General features: G+C 44.9%; 1 protein-coding gene across 11 annotated transcripts in view; it reads left to right on the top strand.

The window, feature by feature from the left end:
- LOC139548039 (synergin gamma-like) overlaps window positions 1-18931 on the top strand; it is a 55570-nt gene extending 36639 nt beyond the window's left edge. For 7 of the 11 annotated variants that reach the window (XM_071357340.1, XM_071357339.1, XM_071357336.1 and 4 more), the window contains 9 exons: window positions 4496-5068; window positions 6257-6423; window positions 6649-6702; window positions 6810-6906; window positions 8334-8482; window positions 11964-12074; window positions 12370-12408; window positions 16287-16319; window positions 17625-18931. In XM_071357340.1, the coding sequence (XP_071213441.1) occupies window positions 4496-5068; window positions 6257-6423; window positions 6649-6702; window positions 6810-6906; window positions 8334-8482; window positions 11964-12074; window positions 12370-12408; window positions 16287-16319; window positions 17625-17756 (1355 nt within the window). In that variant the 3' untranslated portion in view covers window positions 17757-18931. The remainder of the gene's footprint in view (window positions 1-4495; window positions 5069-6256; window positions 6424-6648; window positions 6703-6809; window positions 6907-8333; window positions 8483-11963; window positions 12075-12369; window positions 12409-16286; window positions 16320-17624) is intronic. The other 4 variants (XM_071357342.1, XM_071357335.1, XM_071357334.1 and 1 more) reach the window with 3 other exon arrangements.
- The last annotated feature ends 435 nt before the right edge of the window (window positions 18932-19366 follow it).

Below are 19366 nucleotides of genomic sequence, written 5' to 3'. Positions count from 1 at the left end.
TTTTTCTGCATAACAGTATTACTAGTTGTTTTTATTAAAGGAAAGAAAAAAAGACAATGTATACAGATTTAATAGTGTATTTATATTACAGGAAAATTCGTATTTATTTTCAGACTAGATAGACTTCCTGATATTATTTTAAACAATGTGTTGTGTAAACTATTTGAAGATGAAATGTATATATGAGGATAGGCAAGTTATGGAAAATATTTTAGATTGGTTCAGAATCAAAGATTGATTGTTGTCTTGAGAAACCCTATCTTGCTGTTAGTTATTGAATGGCCACTATTAAGAGCTTGTACAGAGGAGCCTAGAACTAACAGGTAGCGAGAGAAAAATGATACTGTCTCTTTAAATCTATTTTGTCACATGTGATTGGACAAGATGAAGACCCTCTCTAAGGTCTTGTGGTAGGATAGTCCACTTGTTTTATTTAACCCTTTGAGAGCTTGAGCAGAATGGTTTTACAAAGAATCATGCAAAAAACACAAATGGAGAGAAATGTAGCTGGATCACTTGACAAGTTTACATGTGCTAAATAATGGATTTGGAGATCCATACCTCTCCTCCAAATTCTCAGCAATAGAATTTATTAGACCATTGAAATATATCCTATGTATATGATGTTGACGTTATGTAATTGTAGTAAGACACAAACAGTTGTGATTTGAAAATGACAAAACCCTTATTTATTTTATCTCAAAAGTCTGCTGTTGACATTTGAGTTACTATCATGACGAGAACAGTAGAGAAGCATTCAGGTCCTCAAAGGGTTAATCACTCTCCTGCCTTGAACTTGTCCTTTAAATCACCTTGGCTTTTCAAGTGTTCTGTATTCAATTATCTTTCTATCAATCAACCTGTTGCTTTCCACCCTATTAGTACAACTACAGTGTGTCGTCTTCTACCGAGATTTACTCATTTTAGTCTGTGAATGTGCCTTCTCATTCTGCATCTATATTCTTCTGGGGCTTTTCTTTCTTTTACCGTTTGTTTTTCTTCTTTTCTGACTCTGCATGCCGTAGTATTCTAAATGATTCAAATATACTTTTACAAGTGTTAGTTTGACAAACCTCTTGTAACAATAGACCTCTCTCAGAGTATTTTGTGATCTTTCTCTCTTTACCCATGTTGTCGTAATAAATATTACTATTGGTATTGCTGAAATGCGTACCGTCTTATTTTCTCCCTTCCCTATCCTGAGGGCAGATTATGATCTAGCTACACTAGGCTTACTACTACACTAGTTCCTTGTCAATTTCACAAATTGCTTTTTTGTGTGCAAGGGTTGTGTCACGCATTAGGCTACGCTGACTGGGGTCCACACGTGCCTGCAGGTTATACTGTATCTTAGAAGGAGTGTGTATCTCTGAGTGTGTGACTGTGAGCACTTGTAAGAATGTGTGCTTGTTTGTGTTGCCAGTAATTATATGATTCCTGCCTGATATGTTACGAATTGAACAGTGTTCTGCTTGTACAACACAGTTTGTGGGGTAGATAATCAATACAGACACAGAGCTGCTCCACTCCACGACTGACGTTGCCATGGCAATCTCATGAAATGGATATCATTTTGTATCGTCATGTTAGCAGAACTGTCTGTTCCTAATAGTTTGTGCTACAGTATTGTCACACACCTAGAGAAAACCATAGAGAGGTGTTCTACAGCAGGGCCTCATGTCCTGTCCTGTCTTATCTGCCTCAGAACTGTCTGATCTCCAATCTACCTCAGCAGCAGCCCCAGCAGCTGCTCCACTCCACGACTGACGTTGCCATGGCAATCTCATGAAATGGATATCATTTTGTATCGTCATGTTAGCAGAACTGTCTGTTCCTAATAGTTTGTGCTACAGTATTGTCACACACCTAGAGAAAACCATAGAGAGGTGTTCTACAGCAGGGCCTCATGTCCTGTCCTGTCTTATCTGCCTCAGAACTGTCTGATCTCCAATCTACCTCAGCAGCAGCCCCAGCAGCCAACCCTCTCAGGGCATCTATTTCATTTGTATCAGAGGACAGCTAACTCAACCCTTGGTTAATTTACATGTGACACATCAAATGAATAGAGGTCAATGCTATGTTCTCCTTTTCAGTAGCAATTAAAGGGATACTTCGGGAGTTTGGCAATGATGCCTTTTATCTACTTCCCCAGAGTCAGATGAACTTATGAATACCATTTTTATGTCTAGGCATACGGTTTGAAGGAAGTTGCTAACTAGTGCTAGTGCAATTGCTAACTAGCGTTAGCGCAATGACTGGGGGTCTATGGGTATCTGCATGCTAGCAGATACCCATGGACTTCCAGTCATTGTGCTAACGCTAGTCAGCATTGGCTCACCAAACTACCTCTAACATCCTTCATACTGGACACAGAAACATAAAAATGGTATCCACAAGTTCATCTGATTCTGGGGAAGTAGATAAAGTGCCTCGTTGCCAAAATACCGAAGTATCACTTTAGCCTAAACCTATTGGTATTATCAAAACAAATATTCCACTGTCACAACTACAGTCGTGGCCAAAAGTTTTGAGAATGACACAGATATTAATTTTCAGTCTGCTGCCTCAGTTTGTATGATTGCAATTTGCATATACTCCAGAATGTTATGAAGAGTGATCAGATGAATTGCAATTAATTGAAACTGAATCCCCTAAAAACATTTCCACTGCATTTCAGCCCTGCCACAAAAGGACCAGCTCACATCATGTCAGTGATTCTCTCGTTAACACAGGTGTGAGTGTTGACGAGGACAAGGCTGGAGATCACTCTGCCATGCTGATTGAGTTCGAATAACAGACTGGAAGCTTCAAAAGGAGGGCGGTGCTTGGAATCATTGTTCTTCCTCTGTCAACCATGGTTACCTGGAAGGAAACACGTGGCGTCATCATTGCTTTGCACAAAAGGGCTTCACAGGCAAGGATATTGCTGCCAGTAAGATTGCACCTAAATCAACCATTTATCGGATTATCAAGAACTTCAAAGAGAGCGGTTCAATTGCTGTGAAGAAGGCTTCAGGCCGTCCAAGAAAGTCCAGCAAGCGCCAGGACCGTCTCCTAAAGTTGATTCAGCTGCGGGATCGGGACACCACCAGTACAGAGCTTGCTCAGGAATGGCAGCAGGCAGGTGTGAGTGCATCTGCACGCACAGTGAGGCAAAGACTTTTGGAGGATGGCCTGGTGTCAAGAAGGGCAGCAAAGAAGCCACTTCTCTCCAGGAAAAACATCAGGGACAGACTGATATTCTACAAAAGGTACAGGGATTGGACTGCTGAGGACTGGGGTAAAGTCATTTTCTCTGATGAATCCCCTTTCCGATTGTTTGGGGCATCCGGAAAAAAGCTTGTCCGGAGAAGACAAGGTGAGCGCTACCATCAGTCCTGTGTCATGCCAACAGTAAAGCATCCTGAGACCGTTCATGTGTGGGATTGCTTCTCAGCCAAGGGAGTGAGCTCACTCACAATTTTGCCTAAGAACACAGCCATGAATAAAGAATGGTACCAACACATCCTCCGAGAGCAACTTCTCCCAACCATCCAGGAACAGTTTGGTGACAAACAATGCCTTTTCCAGCATGATGGAGCACCTTGCCATAAGGCAAAAGTGATAACTAAGTGTCTCGGGGAACAAAACATCGATATTTTGTGTCCATGGCCAGGAAACTCCCCAGACCTTAATCCCATTGAGAACTTGTGGTCAATCCTCAAGAGGCGGGTGGACAAAGAAAACCACAAATTCTGATAAACTCCAAGTATTGATTATGCAAGAATGGGCTGCCATCAGTCAGGATGTGGCCCAGAAGTTAATTGACAGCATGCCAGGGCGGATTGCAGAGGTCTTGAAAAAGAAGGGTCAACACTGCAAATATTGACTCTTTGCATCAACTTCATGTAATTGTCAATAAAAGCCTTGTATGCTTGTAATTATACTTCAGTATTCCATAGTAACATCTGACAAAAATATCTAAAGACACTGAAGCAGCAAACTTTGTGAAAATTAATATTTGTGTCATTCTCAAAACTTTTGGCCACTACTGTACAGATCAAGTGAGTCTGTATCTGTATGTGAGCGAATTATGTTGTACCCCTATATTTTCTGTCATCTATGTCACCAATTGGAAATAGACATTTTTAGAACACAGTCAATTTCAGCTTTTTATCCCTCCTTTAAGCTGGTGATCACATCCTAGTAAGTGAACCCTTACACACACTATAGTGCAGCACTAGATTAAATGCAGTGCATATGATCTCACTGTCACAATGTAGGGAAGATGGGGTGTTACTCTCACCAAAGTAAAGCTGCTTGTTGTAAGTCAACACAAATTCAGCATCAGAAACAGAATATGTCTTCCACAGTAAGTATGTTTCGTATAACATATCAAAGCTTCGCCAGATGCCTTGTCACTTTATCATGGCTGACTGACTGGTTGCTATCATTTCAGCACCCTATGCTTTTCCCACTTAGAGCCACCAGTGTGTATTTTGTGTTGTCATTACAGAAGGAGACGACATGAAGTTTGACCCCTTCGGAACGTCAGCAGTCAGCAGGCTGGCCAGCTATGATTGGTCAGAAAGAGAGGAATGCCTGTCTGCTCAGGGTCAGGCCAAGAAGCATCTGGTCCTGGACGGTGTTGGTGTTTCCTCCTCTTTCCCTTCCTCAGACATAGTCCACAGGAAGGAGACGCCGTTCGGCAGCACAGAGAACATCCCCATCACACACACCTGCCAGACGAAGATCACCACCTTCTCAACAGAGGATAGTGTGTCGACCGACAGCAAGTTTGAGGCCTTTGCTGACTTTGGATCTTGTGAGCCGGTAGGTTTGGGTGGGGACGAGGATGATGACTTTGGGGACTTTGCCAGCACGGTGTCGGAGAAGTCAGACTCCCCCGCGGCCGAGCCGGGCTCCGAGGGGAACCTGAACGAGGCCTCAGATGAGTTCGGGGCCTTTCAGGGGGACAAGGCCAAGTTTGGGAAGTCAGACTTTCTGAAGGCCAGCTCTCAGACCAAGGTCAAGTCCAGTGAAGAGATGATCAAGAGCGAACTCGCCACCTTTGACCTCTCTGTACAAGGTGAGTCATCTGATTTGTACTCTCTCTCTTGATTTATTTTCAGAAGTCAACTGATAAGTAGATATACATTTATTTTCTGATCCTCAGTCAGTAGATGCTGGTTTCAAAATGTAAATTGCATCCAGTTACACCATGCCTTCTATTTCTGATGTAGTGGTGTGAATCAGATCAGCTGGCCCTGATGTCAGGACTTTCATCACCTCATATTGGAGCATCTGTGGCCCCTCCGGCAGCTCAGTGCAGTTCCACTGTCAGACAATAGATGGCAGTGTTGTGCACATCCTTGGTACACAACACAGGCAGATGAGATGAATTAACAACACAGCCCAGAAATCCGTGCCTATACGAAATTAACTGTATTCACTCCTTGGGTGTTCATTTTTTACTGTCGTTTTCCGGTGTTATGTTTCATGCATAGCTCATTAGCTTTTCCTACCTCCAAAGTGATGAAAGCTAATTTGCCTCATTGATTTCTCTCCCAGTGTTAAACGTAATTAGTTTTCAGTTGTTATTCCCCTGTCCTTATTGAATGGTTATCTGATCGGTGTGTGGTAGTGGGGGAATGTATTAGTGCTGTCATATTGTGGGGAAGATGATGCATGTCTCTGCAGGAGGTGATTACCCGGTTCTCACACACACACACACACACACACACACACACACACACACACACACACACACACACACACACACACACACACACACACACACACACACACACACACACACTCAGACAGACAGAGCCCATGTTGAATAGTTTGGGCTCAGCATGTGACTGTGTGTTTGTGTGTCTTTTTTCGTGTGCCTGTCTATTTTCGTGTTTGTGTGTATGTATCTGTCCATTTTTTCTGTGTGTGTGAGCGAGTGAGCCCTTATGAATTATTCATACTTGCGTTGGTTGCCGTGGCGCTGTTTTGTACATAATTATCATTTGTTGTAAATGAAGTGTTTGTCGTCTGTGTCCTTGTCCGGAAGTAATGAGCCACAACAGAATATGAGCTCGGGTAAAAAGTCACAATTATGCCATAGTAAACAAACAGGTGCATATCTGGAATTAGCCAACATCTCTGGGTTGGTATAAGTGACCATTTAAAAGGGCATTTGTATGTACTGTATGTATGCCAGACATTGCCTGTATATACTATATATGTACGATCAAGACACTCTCTCCTCTTGTCCTTGCCTCAGGCTCCCACAAGCGTAGCCACAGTTTGGGGGAGAAGGAGATTGGGCGCTCGCCCCCCTCCCCGGCCCCGGAGCAGCCCTTCAGAGACCGCTCCAGCACCCTGAGTGAGAAGAAGCCTGCCCTGCCCGTCATCAGAGACAAGTACAAGGACCTGACTGGGGAGGTGGAGGTGAGACCCACACACAGTCACGCTATCCCAGACATGTTAACTACATTTGCCGATTATCCAGATGCTCTGTGGAGGGTTTACAAATTCAGTAGACATTTATTTCAGGAGCAAACCACAGAGGCTTTGGCCTTAATAAGTTTGTTTTTTTGTATTTTTTTATGGAAATGTATAAATGTCTTCTCATTTATCTGAACTAATTCTAACAACTATAGCATGTTGTTTCAGGAGAGTGAGCGCTATGCATATGAGTGGCAGAGGTGTCTGGTGAGTGCTCTACAGGTAAGATATTGTACAGGACTGTTCCCCCTCATTTTTTGCTATATCCGCACATGTGTTTGTGGGTGTGTGTAACCCTAACCCACTCTGCTGTCCGTCTCTGTCCTCAGGTCATCACTAAAGCCAACAACACCCTGAACAGCATCAGCAGCTCTACTGTTTGCACTGAGGTCATCCAGTCTGCTCAGGGCATGGAGTACCTGCTGGGTGAGACACACACACACCACACTGACACGCACGCACACACACACACCACACTGACACACACACACCACACTGACAAACTCACAACACTGACACACATACATCACTGACACACACACCGACACCCGCCGAGAGGGAGGTCCTGAGCTTTAAAAAGGCCCAACAGTCTTTAGCCAGAACCCCAAACTCTGCCTGATCCCCTCTGACAGATTTGTCCAGCACTACAGAGTTGCCTGTGGATCCTTGTGGGGGCTTATCTTCGCTGGCCTGACAGACTGTGGATCCTTGTGGGGGCTTATCTTCGCTGGCCTGACAGACTGTGGATCCTTGTGGGGGCTTATCTTCGCTGGCCTGACAGACTGTGGATCTTTGTGGGGGCTTATCTTCGCTGGCCTGACAGACTGTGGATCCTTGTGGGGGCTTATCTTCGCTGGCCTGACAGACTGTGGATCCTTGTGGGGGCTTATCTTCGCTGGCCTGACAGACTGTGGATCCTTGTGGGGGCTTATCTTCGCTGGCCTGACAGACTGTGGATCCTTGTGGGGGCTTATCTTCGGTGGCCTGACAGACTGTGGATCCTTGTGGGGGCTTATCTTCGCTGGCCTGACAGACTGTGGATCCTTGTGGGGGCTTATCTTCGCTGGCCTGACAGACTGTGGATCCTTGTGGGGGCTTATCTTCGCTGGCCTGACAGACTGTGGATCTTTGTGGGGGCTTATCTTCGCTGGCCTGACAGACTGTGGATCCTTGTGGGGGCTTATCTTTGCTCGGCCTGACTGTGGATGCGTCCCAAATGGCACCTTATTCATTTTGACCGGTTCCCATAGGGCTCTGGTCAAAGGTAGTGCACTATGTAGCGAATAGGGTGTCACTTGGTACGCACACAGGCAGACAGTGGTGTCTCTTTTTAATGAGCTGTGAGATTGGTACAGGCACACATACCATTGTGAGGGGCTGAGAACAGAACACAGTGTACCACCACTGCTGTGAGTCTTCTTCCAAAAACACACCATTATAAACCTCTGAGCTGTCCCCCTCTCAACGGAGAACAACAACTCTGTCAATCACCGTTCCACGTTAACCCTTAGAGAGAGCGTAGTGTAGTGTTACAGCCAACATTATGTCAGGTTGATCCAGCTTCAGAGGGCTATTTTACATAAGGAGTCTTAATATGTTTGCTGCTGTTATCCTCCAGGTATTTCTCGTGGCACTGCCAAAAGTATCCCAGCTTGGTCTAATGATCCAACTTCAGAGGAGGTTTCAACATAGGGGACTGTAGACCTGTTAGCTGTTTTCCTGGAAGCGTTTTTTATTGTCCTTGTTGTATTTCTCACTGTCTAACCTTGGCTTATGTTGGAGCTGGCTGTGGTAGAGAACTGGGAGCAGGTGTGTTAAGGTTGTGTGTTAACGTCGAAGTGTGTTTGTGGCAGGTGTGGTGGAGGTGTACCGCGTGACCAAGCGTGTGGAGCTGGGTATCAAGGCCACAGCCGTGTGTTCTGAGAAGCTGCAGCAGCTGCTGAAGGACATCAGCCGCGTCTGGAACAACCTCATGGGCTTCATGTCCCTGGCCAACCTGGCGGTAAGAAACACAGTCAACATACACACGCACACGCACACACACACATAGACCTCCCTTCCTCCAATGCAGTGGGTTAGCCTACACATAGACCTCCCTTCCTCCAATGCAGTGGGTTAGCCTACACATAGACCTCCCTTCCTACAATGCAGTGGGTTAGCCTACACATAGACCTCCCTTCCTCCAATGCAGTGGGTTAGCCTACACATAGACCTCCCTTCCTCCAATGCAGTGGGTTAGCCTACACATAGACCTCCCTTCCTCCAATGCAGTGGGTTAGCCTACACATAGACCTCCCTTCCTACAATGCAGTGGGTTAGCCTACACATAGACCTCCCTTCCTCCAATGCAGTGGGTTAGCCTACACATAGACCTCCCTTCCTCCAATGCAGTGGGTTAGCCTACACATAGACCTCCCTTCCTCCAATGCAGTGGGTTAGCCTACACATAGACCTCCCTTCCTACAATGCAGTGGGTTAGCCTACACATAGACCTCCCTTCCTCCAATGCAGTGGGTTAGCCTACACATAGACCTCCCTTCCTCCAATGCAGTGGGTTAGGCTACACATAGACCTCCCTTCCTCCAATGCAGTGGGTTAGTCTACACATAGACCTCCCTTCCTCCAATGCAGTGGGTTAGCCTACACATAGACCTCCCTTCCTCCAATGCAGTGGGTTAGCCTACACATAGACCTCCCTTCCTCCAATGCAGTGGGTTAGCCTACACATAGACCTCCCTTCCTCCAATGCAGTGGGTTAGCTTACACATAGACCTCCCTTCCTCCAATGCAGTGGGTTAGCATACACATAGACCTCCCTTCCTCCAATGCAGTGGGTTAGCCTACACATAGACCTCCCTTCCTCCAATGCAGTGGGTTAGCCTACACATAGACCTCCCTTCCTCCAATGCAGTGGGTTAGCCTACACATAGACCTCCCTTCCTCCAATGCAGTGGGTTAGGCTACACATAGACCTCCCTTCCTCCAATGCAGTGGGTTAGCCTACACATAGACCTCCCTTCCTCCAATGCAGTGGGTTAGCCTACACATAGACCTCCCTTCCTCCAATGCAGTGGGTTAGCCTACACATAGACTTCCCTTCCTCCAATGCAGTGGGTAGGGCTACACATAGACCTCCCTTCCTCCAATGCAGTGGGTTAGGCTACACATAGACCTCCCTTCCTCCAATGCAGTGGGTTAGCCTACACATAGACCTCCCTTCCTCCAATGCAGTGGGTTAGGCTACACGTAGACCTCCCTTCCTCCAATGCAGTGGGTTAGCCTACACATAGACCTCCCTTTCTCCAATGCAGTGGGTTAGCCTACACATAGACTTCCCTTCCTCCAATGCAGTGGGTTAGGCTACACATAGACCTCCCTTCCTCCAATGCAGTGGGTTAGGCTACACATAGACCTCCCTTCCTCCAATGCAGTGGGTTAGTCTACACATAGACCTCCCTTCCTCCAATGCAGTGGGTTAGCCTACACATAGACCTCCCTTCCTCCAATGCAGTGGGTTAGCCTACACATAGACCTCCCTTCCTCCAATGCAGTGGGTTAGCCTACACATAGACCTCCCTTCCTCCAATGCAGTGGGTTAGCCTACACATAGACCTCCCTTCCTCCAATGCAGTGGGTTAGCCTACACATAGACCTCCCTTCCTCCAATGCAGTGGGTTAGTCTACACATAGACCTCCCTTCCTCCAATGCAGTGGGTTAGCCTACACATAGACCTCCCTTCCTCCAATGCAGTGGGTTAGCCTACACATAGACCTCCCTTCCTCCAATGCAGTGGGTTAGCCTACACATAGACCTCCCTTCCTCCAATGCAGTGGGTTAGCCTACACATAGACCTCCCTTCCTCCAATGCAGTGGGTTAGCCTACACATAGACCTCCCTTCCTCCAATGCAGTGGGTTAGGCTACACATAGACCTCCCTTCCTCCAATGCAGTGGGTTAGCCTACACATAGACTTCCCTTCCTCCAATGCAGTGGGTTAGGCTACACATAGACCTCCCTTCCTCCAATGCAGTGGGTTAGGCTACACATAGACCTGAGAAATTGACACTTGATTGTAACTAACTGTTTTGTCTAGAAAATATTCCTGATGAAATGTTGAGTGGATTATCAATGACTCATGCCAAGTAGGATTATCAATGAAACCTTGATTGTGTGACAGTGTACTAAACCAAGCCTTATGGTGGTATCTGTTAGTGTGTGTAGCTGTGGGGATGGGGAGTATAGAGCAGTCTGTTGTAGGCTGTAGTGATGTGTGGAGAACAGAGGCAGTGAGATTCAGTTGACAGTTCACTGCCTCAGTCAGCCTCACAAAGAACATTGCTTTTCAAATGCCAGCAGATAAAACAGACCGGCCATCTCCTGACTCGAAATAATGTCAGTACAGAAAGAGAGAGAATTAGTGAAGCAGAGAGGGAGAGGGACAGGGGGAGGCAGAGGGAGGCAGAGGGAGACGGAGTGAGTGAGTAGTAATCGGAGTTATCTCAGACCGTAGACCCGCAGCTGCTTTCTGATTCTGCAGCCTCTTCCCTCAGAGAGAGAGAGAGAGGAGCTGTCTGGGCACACTCACCTGTTCACACAGCTCTGCTGCCAGCAGACTAATGGACTGTATTTACTTTCATTTCCCAGATTAAAGACATATTTCTACTTTAGTTTATTAAGCTGGTTAATGAATAACTTAATAGAGAAATGTGTATTTCTTAGAGCAGTGTTCTGCCAAGGCAGCAGCTCCTCTTCCTGGGGTCCAGCAAAATGAAGGCAGTTATGCAATTTAAAAAATATATATAATACATTCACAACAGATTTCACAACACATGAAGTGTGTGCCCTCAGGCCACCACTCTACTACCACATATCTACAACACAAAATCCACGTGTACAGTGGTCTGTATCCAGGTATAATAAACCGGGTCGTTCGCGCCCTGAACGCGTTGCGCCCTGATGCATTGTGCCGTGCCTAAGAACAGCCCTTAGCCATGATATATTGGCCATATACCACACCCCCTCGGGCCTTATTGCTTAAATATATAACTTGTTTTTTAAATGTAAATTGGTTGGCACCTGAGTAAAATCCTTGCACATATGGTACATTTCCTCAAATTTCAACCATAGATCCCTCTTTTCATGCAGTATTTTGTGAAGTAGCAAATGGTTCTTGATGTGAGGCATAGCAACATAGTGTGCCCCACAGCAGAGTCCTATGATCAGGTGACCAATCTGACACCAACCTGTGTGTGTGTCTCAATCACAAACATAGGCTTACAGTACGTGACCTCCAGATTGCAGGCCTGCCTAAAGCAAAAAAAATTGACTAGGTACTGCTCTGTTATTCAGCTGTCCTCAAGTGTCCATGCATACAAAGACCTTTGAAATGTTTTGAATCCTTCTTGAATGTAATTTGATTTGTGGATTCAAATAAAGTATTTAAAATGTGTGTCCGTGTGCATCTGTGTGTTTCTCTGTACAGCCTGATGAGAGCTCGCTGGACTTCTCCTCCTGTATCCTGAGACACGGCATCAAGAACGCCAAGGAGCTGGCCTGTGGGGTGTGCCTGCTCAACGTGGACTCACGCAGCAAGGTCTGCACACACACACACTCATGTACAGACACACACTTGTGTCAAGCCAACACATATACTGTAAACATACACTAATTCTCAGTCAACACACAATCACGATTGCCAACCAACACACCCTCAATCCCTCAACAGATGGACCCAATAACTGTTGAAACATTTGATTACAAATATGTTCTAACACATTTCTCAAGCTGAATAAACCATGAATCATAATGCCATTTGAGAGTTGTTTTTAAACTAGTGGTTGACGCATAATAATTAAATTATCGTTTCTTTGACTTTGAACATTTTGCAGAGCAAAGAAGAGACAACTATTGGACGTCTGTTTAAAAGAGTATGATGCAGTGAACTGTCAACTGAATCTCACTTCACTCTCCTATTGGGGGCCTGGGGGCCAAATTCTCCACTGACAGACAGGCGATGGGGTGCCAAAATGACAGCACATTCTTCTTCTCACAGCTCCCTCCCTTCACACTGTCTGCATCCCAAATGGCACCATATTCCCTATGGGCCCTGGTCAAAAGTAGTGCACTGTTTAGAGAATAGAGTGCCATTTGAGACGTTACCAGTGCCGACAGATGCAGCACTGTGTTCATGCACAGATGCAGCACTGTGTTCATGCACAGATGCAGCACTGTGTTCATGCACAGATGCAGCACTGTGTTCATGCACAGATGCAGCACTGTGTTCATGCACAGATGCAGCACTGTGTTCATGCACAGATGCAGCACTGTGTTCATGCACAGATGCAGCACTGTGTTCATGCACAGATGCAGCACTGTGTTCATGCACAGATGCAGCACTGTGTTCATGCACAGATGCAGCACTGTGTTCATGCACAGATGCAGCACTGTGTTCATGCACAGATGCAGCACTGTGTTCATGCACAGATGCGTTAGAAATGACCAGGCTATCCTATTACACCAAATTCCCCTCCACAATAATTTCAGGTCATCTTCATTTCTGAACCTTATTAGAGATGATGATAACTGTTAAGATGATAACTCTGCTGGAAGGGAGAGAAGGAGAAAAAGAGGGAGGTAAAAATAGAGTTGGAGGAGACAGACAGGACGTGATAAGAGTAAAGTTGTACTTTTGGCACCTCTGGTTGGGCTGAGGGAATTGTGGGAAAGTTTCTGGAGGGTCAGTGAAGCATTCAACTTTACAACCTTTCAACTTTATCAGGCTTGTAGCGCTGATGCCTTCATCTGACGGCCACCTTTCACTTCACCTCTTACCAGCTACTAACAGCAAGTCTATGCCATACACATCCATATCTGTGTGTTCTAACTACTCATCTCATCATTTGAGTTCTACTATGGCTTAAAATGTGTTTATTGTGACACTTTCTTTTCCACTTGTCAAAACCTGATCATCAGTAACTAGGTGTCAAATTGGGGACCATTTCTAATATAGTTTGACTGTACGGTCTGCAGGGCAAGATTGCTTTGATTGTTTCTTGCGTTGTTCCACTGCGTCATTTAGCCAGATAGATTGATGAGGTTAGGCAGAGGGAGGATGGCTGAGAGGGATGTGACTCTGGAGTCTGGACTGAGTTTAGACAGCAGATGTGGCTCACAGCCTCACGCATCAGACCAGGCAGGAGCTGGGAGCACAGGTGCTAAGAAATCTGCTGAGGGTTAGGGTCTGTCTGTCTGTCTGTCTGTCTGTCTGTCTGTCAATTTCTCTTATCTTATCTCTCTCTCACACTCTGTGCTTTTCTCGCTCTCTCGTGTGGAGTGAGTCAGGCTAAATAATAGTTGTTGTTTTTTTGTATTCCCCTGACATCAGATTAATAACTCACCTTTTAATTACGTTTTTGTCTAGAGGAGCATTTGTAAGAAAGCATAAAAGCCAAACAGAGAATAGCATCCCCTCTGAGAATAATGAAATCACAGAAAGCATTTTAATAAAAGCCGATAATACTATTGTCCTTCAGAGTACAGGTAGGTTCTGTTTGTCTACCAACTAGAGGTAGGTATGTGGTGGTGATGGCATCACTGGCATAATATTATGTTGGGCACCATTGAGAGACTGGAGCTAGGTTGTTGGTCTTTGATACTGCTGACTCGGGTCTGGGTTTTATCTTATCCAATGGAGGCCTGTCTCCATGTTCTTCGTCCAATCATCCTCATATGTTGAGTCAGGGATGGGCAACAGCAACACATGTAGCCTGTTAGCAGATCAGTCTGGGTTTTAGCTAAGTCATGTTGGATGTCATGTCAAACATGTATGGCATGACAACGAATGACAAGGGGATTGGCTAAAGCACATAAATACACTATATATACAAAAGCATGTGGACACCCCTTCAAATAAGTGGATTTGGCTATTTCAGCCACACACGTTGCTGACAGGTGTATAAAATCGAGCACACATCCATGCAATCTCCATAGACAAACATTGGCAGTAGAATGACCTTACTGAAGAACTCAGAGACTTTCAATGTGGCACCGTCAACTGTAAGTGCAGTTATTGTGAGGTAGAAACATCTAGGAGTAACAACGGCTAGGCCGTGAAGTGGTAGGCGCCACACAAGCTCACAGAATGGGAGCGCCGAGTGCTGAAGCTCGTAGCGCGTAAAAATCGTCTGTCCTCGGTTGCAACACTCACTGCTGAGTTCCAAACTGCCTCTGGAAGCAACGTCAGCACAAGAACTGTTCGTCAGGACCTTCATGAAATAGGTTTCCATGGCCAAGCAGCTGCACACAAGCCTAAGATCACCATGCACAATGCCAAGCGTCGGCTGGAGTGGACTCTGGAGGAGTGGAAACGCGTTCTCTGGAGTGATGAATCATGCTTTACCGTTTGGCTGTCCGACGGACTAATCTGGATTTGGCGGATGCCAGGAGAACGCTACCTGCCCCAATGCGTAGTGCCAACTGTAAAGTTTGGTGGGTGAGGAATAATGGTCTGGGGCTGTTTTTCATGGTTCGGGCTAGGCCCCTTAGTTCCAGTGAAGGGAATCTTAACGCTATAGCATACAATGACATTCTAGACAATTCTGTGCTTCCAACTTTGTGGCAACAGTTCGGGGAAGGCCCTTTCCTGTTCCAGCATGACAATGCCCCCGAGCACAAAGCGAAGTCCATACAGAAATGGTTTGTCGAGATCGATGTGGAAGAACTTGACTGGCCTGCACAGAGCCCTAACCTCAACCCCATCGAACACCTTTGGGATGAGTTGGAACGCCGACTGCGAGCCAGGCCTAATCGCCCAACATCAGTGCCCGACCTCACTAATACTCTTGTGGCTGGATGGAAGCAAGTCCCTGCAGAAATGTTCCAACATCTAGTGGAAAGCCTTCCCAGAAGAGTGGAGGCTGTTATAGCAGCAAAGGGGGGACCAACTTAATATTAATGCCCATGATTTTGGAATGAGATGTTTGACGAGTAGGTGTCCACATACTTTTGAACATGTAGTGTATCTGCTATCAGGCTAAGCAACAGATAGCATCTGGATCTAAACATAGTTTGTTACTTGGGCTCCCGAGTGGCGCAGCGGTCTAAGGCACTGCATCTCAGTGCAAGAGGTGTCAAATCCAGGTTCTATCATATCCGGCCGTGATTGGGAGTCCCATAGGCCGTCATTGTAAATAAGAATTTGTTCTTAACTGACTTGCCTCGTTAAATAAACTTGGAGACTGCAACAAGCTATAAAACTCTGTGATAATTTGAGTTAAATGAAGTATTGCTATTTTCTCCCAATGATAAATGCTAATGAGTGCAATTATTCCCAAAAGTAGAAGTGATGTTTTTTTCCGAATAATAATTTATGCATTATTATTCATAAATGTCAGATTCTGAAATATCTCGATGATTTGAAGTGATTTTTCAGTTTAATTTGGTTATGACTTTCTCTGGAAAAGGCCAATAACATTAAATTAAGTTTACTTGGCAGTGGGCGCATAATTCAATGGGTTTGCAGACTGCACAGTATTTCTCTCAAATCTATTGCAGAGTCTGGAATGCCCATCCCTGTTTGATGTTTATTGGAAAATGAGATGGATGATCGTAGGGTGATACTTTAGATTCTTTCACTTTGGGGCTCTTGGAATGTTCCTGAGACAGGTTGCTCTCTCAGTTCCTTTGGTGTACCAACGTTCCGTTCATACTGACGGACTGATCCTCAGTTACTGTACAGTTTCACTTTGCTTACTCAGGACAATGCATGAAACCAGGAAAATGCTGACACCTCTTGTGCTACTTACAGGCACTGGCTAAAGACCATGACAAGAGGTTAAGGGTAAGGGTATGCTTCACTTATTTCCGCCTCTTAAGCAGCAGTAGACTGTAGCCTCCACCTTTATGCATGATGCCCCTTGCATTAACAGGTGGTGTTTCTCGTCTGGAGCCCTGTAGCACCATGAGCAGCACTGTCCTCTTGGTTTCCTAATGGAGGGTCATTAACCTTTAGATTACAGTTAGAATTAACACCTAGGATTAATCATGCTGACCTTTCATTTTGGTTTTATTCTACCATCCAATGGTCTAACTCTCCCAAGTATATCCTCTCTGCAGCACTTTCTACGTCTGTTATGTCTCTCCCACATTACATATCTGTTGGCACAATCATGTTTGATGGGTAAATTGCACATAATCCCGGTTATGCAGGCAAGGACTGGGGAGGTGGAGGTGAGGGAGAGGGGGTGGGATTGAAGAAGAGAGAGGAGGAGGAGACAAGGGGTTATGCCTTTGTGTTCTGTTCTCTTTTTTTCACTCCCTCTCCAACAGTCCAGGCTTTGGCAGGCGGGCTAAATAAAGGTTGGAGGAAAGAAGTTGGATGAGGCAGATGGAACGAGAATACATTGTGAAACCTGAGTGTGTGTCGGTGTATGTGAGAAAGGCAACAGGTGTGCGCAGCATAGTAAATGTACTGTAAATGGTTTGTGAGCATGTGGACAGGTATGAGTATACTATATGGTGTGTGTGTGTTCCCAGGTTGTTGTATATGCAGTCTGTCTGTGGGAGGATATGATTCACCACATTCTCTTTCATGCTTTAGCTCAGATATGTCATCAGAGATGCAAACTCTTAAACTGCACAACACCAACATTAGCATCTCCTCCTTATCACCAACCTGCTGCTACTGCTGGGCTCAGCTAACTAAATGCAAGCTCACATAACAGCTCTCTGCCCCTCTCAGTTCACTAAGTTTATTTTCTCAACGGCTATATTCAGATGTTATGTGGGAGTGCCATTCAGCTATCTCGATAGATTCAACTAACTGTCAGGAGATTGAGCAACACTCTTATTGATCAGTAGACAGAGCATTGTGCCAAACATGAGTCATATTTTCAAAGGGTCAGTTTTTGTTGACCTCTTGTTTGTGTGCCACAGTGGAGATATGCAGGTTAAGCTGCCCACAAATCCCTGCTTCTAGCGTTACTCTCATAGATGAATTATTTAGTTCCTGTTGATTTATCTTTACCACTGCTTTCTATTTGTTAGCCAGAGCTCCTGCCAGGTTCATCTGTTTATTAACTGTTCAGTTGAACCTTGTTGTCCTAACCATCACCCCCATTTCGCCCTTATTTGACCCTTCCGCCAGGCTTTCAACTCAGAGACAGACAACTTCAAACTGCTGTACGGGGGCCACCAGTACCACGCCAGCTGTGCCAATTTTTGGATTAACTGCGTGGAGCCCAAACCGCCGGGCCTCATTCTGCCCGACCTGCTCTGAGCGCCAGACACCGTTGCCATGGCAACGGGCACCGGGTAATCAACACCGGCGAGGTGCAGCAGCCGGGTTCTCCCTGCACACCGCACAGCCTCTCACCTTGGGCTGCGAGCGCAGAGATCACAGAGCGAGAGAGACCTCAGAAGTCACTGGAATTCTCTTTATTTATTAGCCTTCTATTCTCTCCTTTTCCTTCTCTCTCTGAGGTAGTCTCCATGCTCTTTGCAGTGGTGAAGAAGTGCAAATCTGCTAGTTTGTACAAATTCAAGGCTTGACACAGTAAAGCCTATTCTGTATCATAATGTATTGTAAAATTGTACTTTATTAATGATGTCATTGTTACTTTTTTCCTTTGTCTGGTCTCATATACAGTATAATGCAATATAAGTTACAGGATGCCTTTAAGCCTTGATGTTTATGTGACCTCTCTGGCAGGCTTGATTTATTTCGGCAAACAGTATTCAGATAATTAACCAATGTTGTGCTATGTTAACCCAATGGAGGTCTAGTCCCTATGTCAGCAGGAGAAAATGTGGACAGTTATATGAATAGGGTTGTGGGTCTCTCAACACTTTCTGTAATGCACTCTTTCTGTTCTCAACAAGTCCATAACAAACTATTAAAACTGCAATATACTGACATTGAAGGCTCAAGGAACTTGGAGACAAACTGAGATGTAAAGCTATCTGTTGTTTCCCTTGATGTCACTTGTATCATTACACTGCTGGTACTGAATCACTTTGACGGTCGGATCTCTAAAAGCATAGTCCATGGCTGTTAACATTTTAATTTATATTTACCATTTTAAGTATTGTGTGACATTAACTTCTTTTTAATGTCTTTGTATTGTTGGATAGGGACTGCTATTTCTAAATTAATGTTAATGTGCTGTTTGAACATTTTTGCGACACTGGGACTTGAAAGGGAGTCTTAACTCTTAAAGATTGTTGGCTGTAGGTTTTGTTTTTCTGTCTTGCTGTGCCAGTGTATATATATACTTGCACTGATGATGGGGATGTTTTTGCAGATCTAATTATTGAATGAAGTCAACTGTGATTATGGACTACTATTGCAGCAGCACTTTGTGTGGATTACAGTATCATATTGTAATTACAATGACTAACTGTAATGTGAAGTGATGATATTTACATAAATAATACATTGATGCATAAATTCAATACTTTTCATGGTCATTGATCAAGTCATCAATTAATGTATTACCTGGAAGCCTATTACCATACTAATCAATTTACAGAGTATTACACAATTCTGCCGAATTGTTTTTTGTTTTTAATCTTTTCTGATATAATTGAGAAGGTTGGTTTGAATGTCAACATGAATCCTGAAGGCATTCTATTGTCCCAATAGCACCAGTCGTTTAATCTGGACCAATTATGTTCAGAGTCTATTGCAGCAATATATAAGCAGTACTTCTCCTAAAATGCCAAATGGATTGAGATTCTCACCTTTTCTATTTCACTCAGTAGCATGCTTTTTCTCAGACCAGAGAGACTTCATCTCTATCACTTTGTGACCAAATGAAATACATTATCCTCAGACAAGCCTGCCGGGCCATTGCTGGAGGACAGCACGCTAAAACAATCAAATGAAAA

The sequence above is a fragment of the Salvelinus alpinus genome, chromosome 21 (assembly GCF_045679555.1).
Source record: "Salvelinus alpinus chromosome 21, SLU_Salpinus.1, whole genome shotgun sequence".
In the NCBI taxonomy this organism is placed as follows: domain Eukaryota; kingdom Metazoa; phylum Chordata; class Actinopteri; order Salmoniformes; family Salmonidae; genus Salvelinus; species Salvelinus alpinus.
The sequence above is the reverse complement of the archived record's forward strand: the minus strand, read 5'-3'. Positions and strand labels throughout refer to the sequence as shown.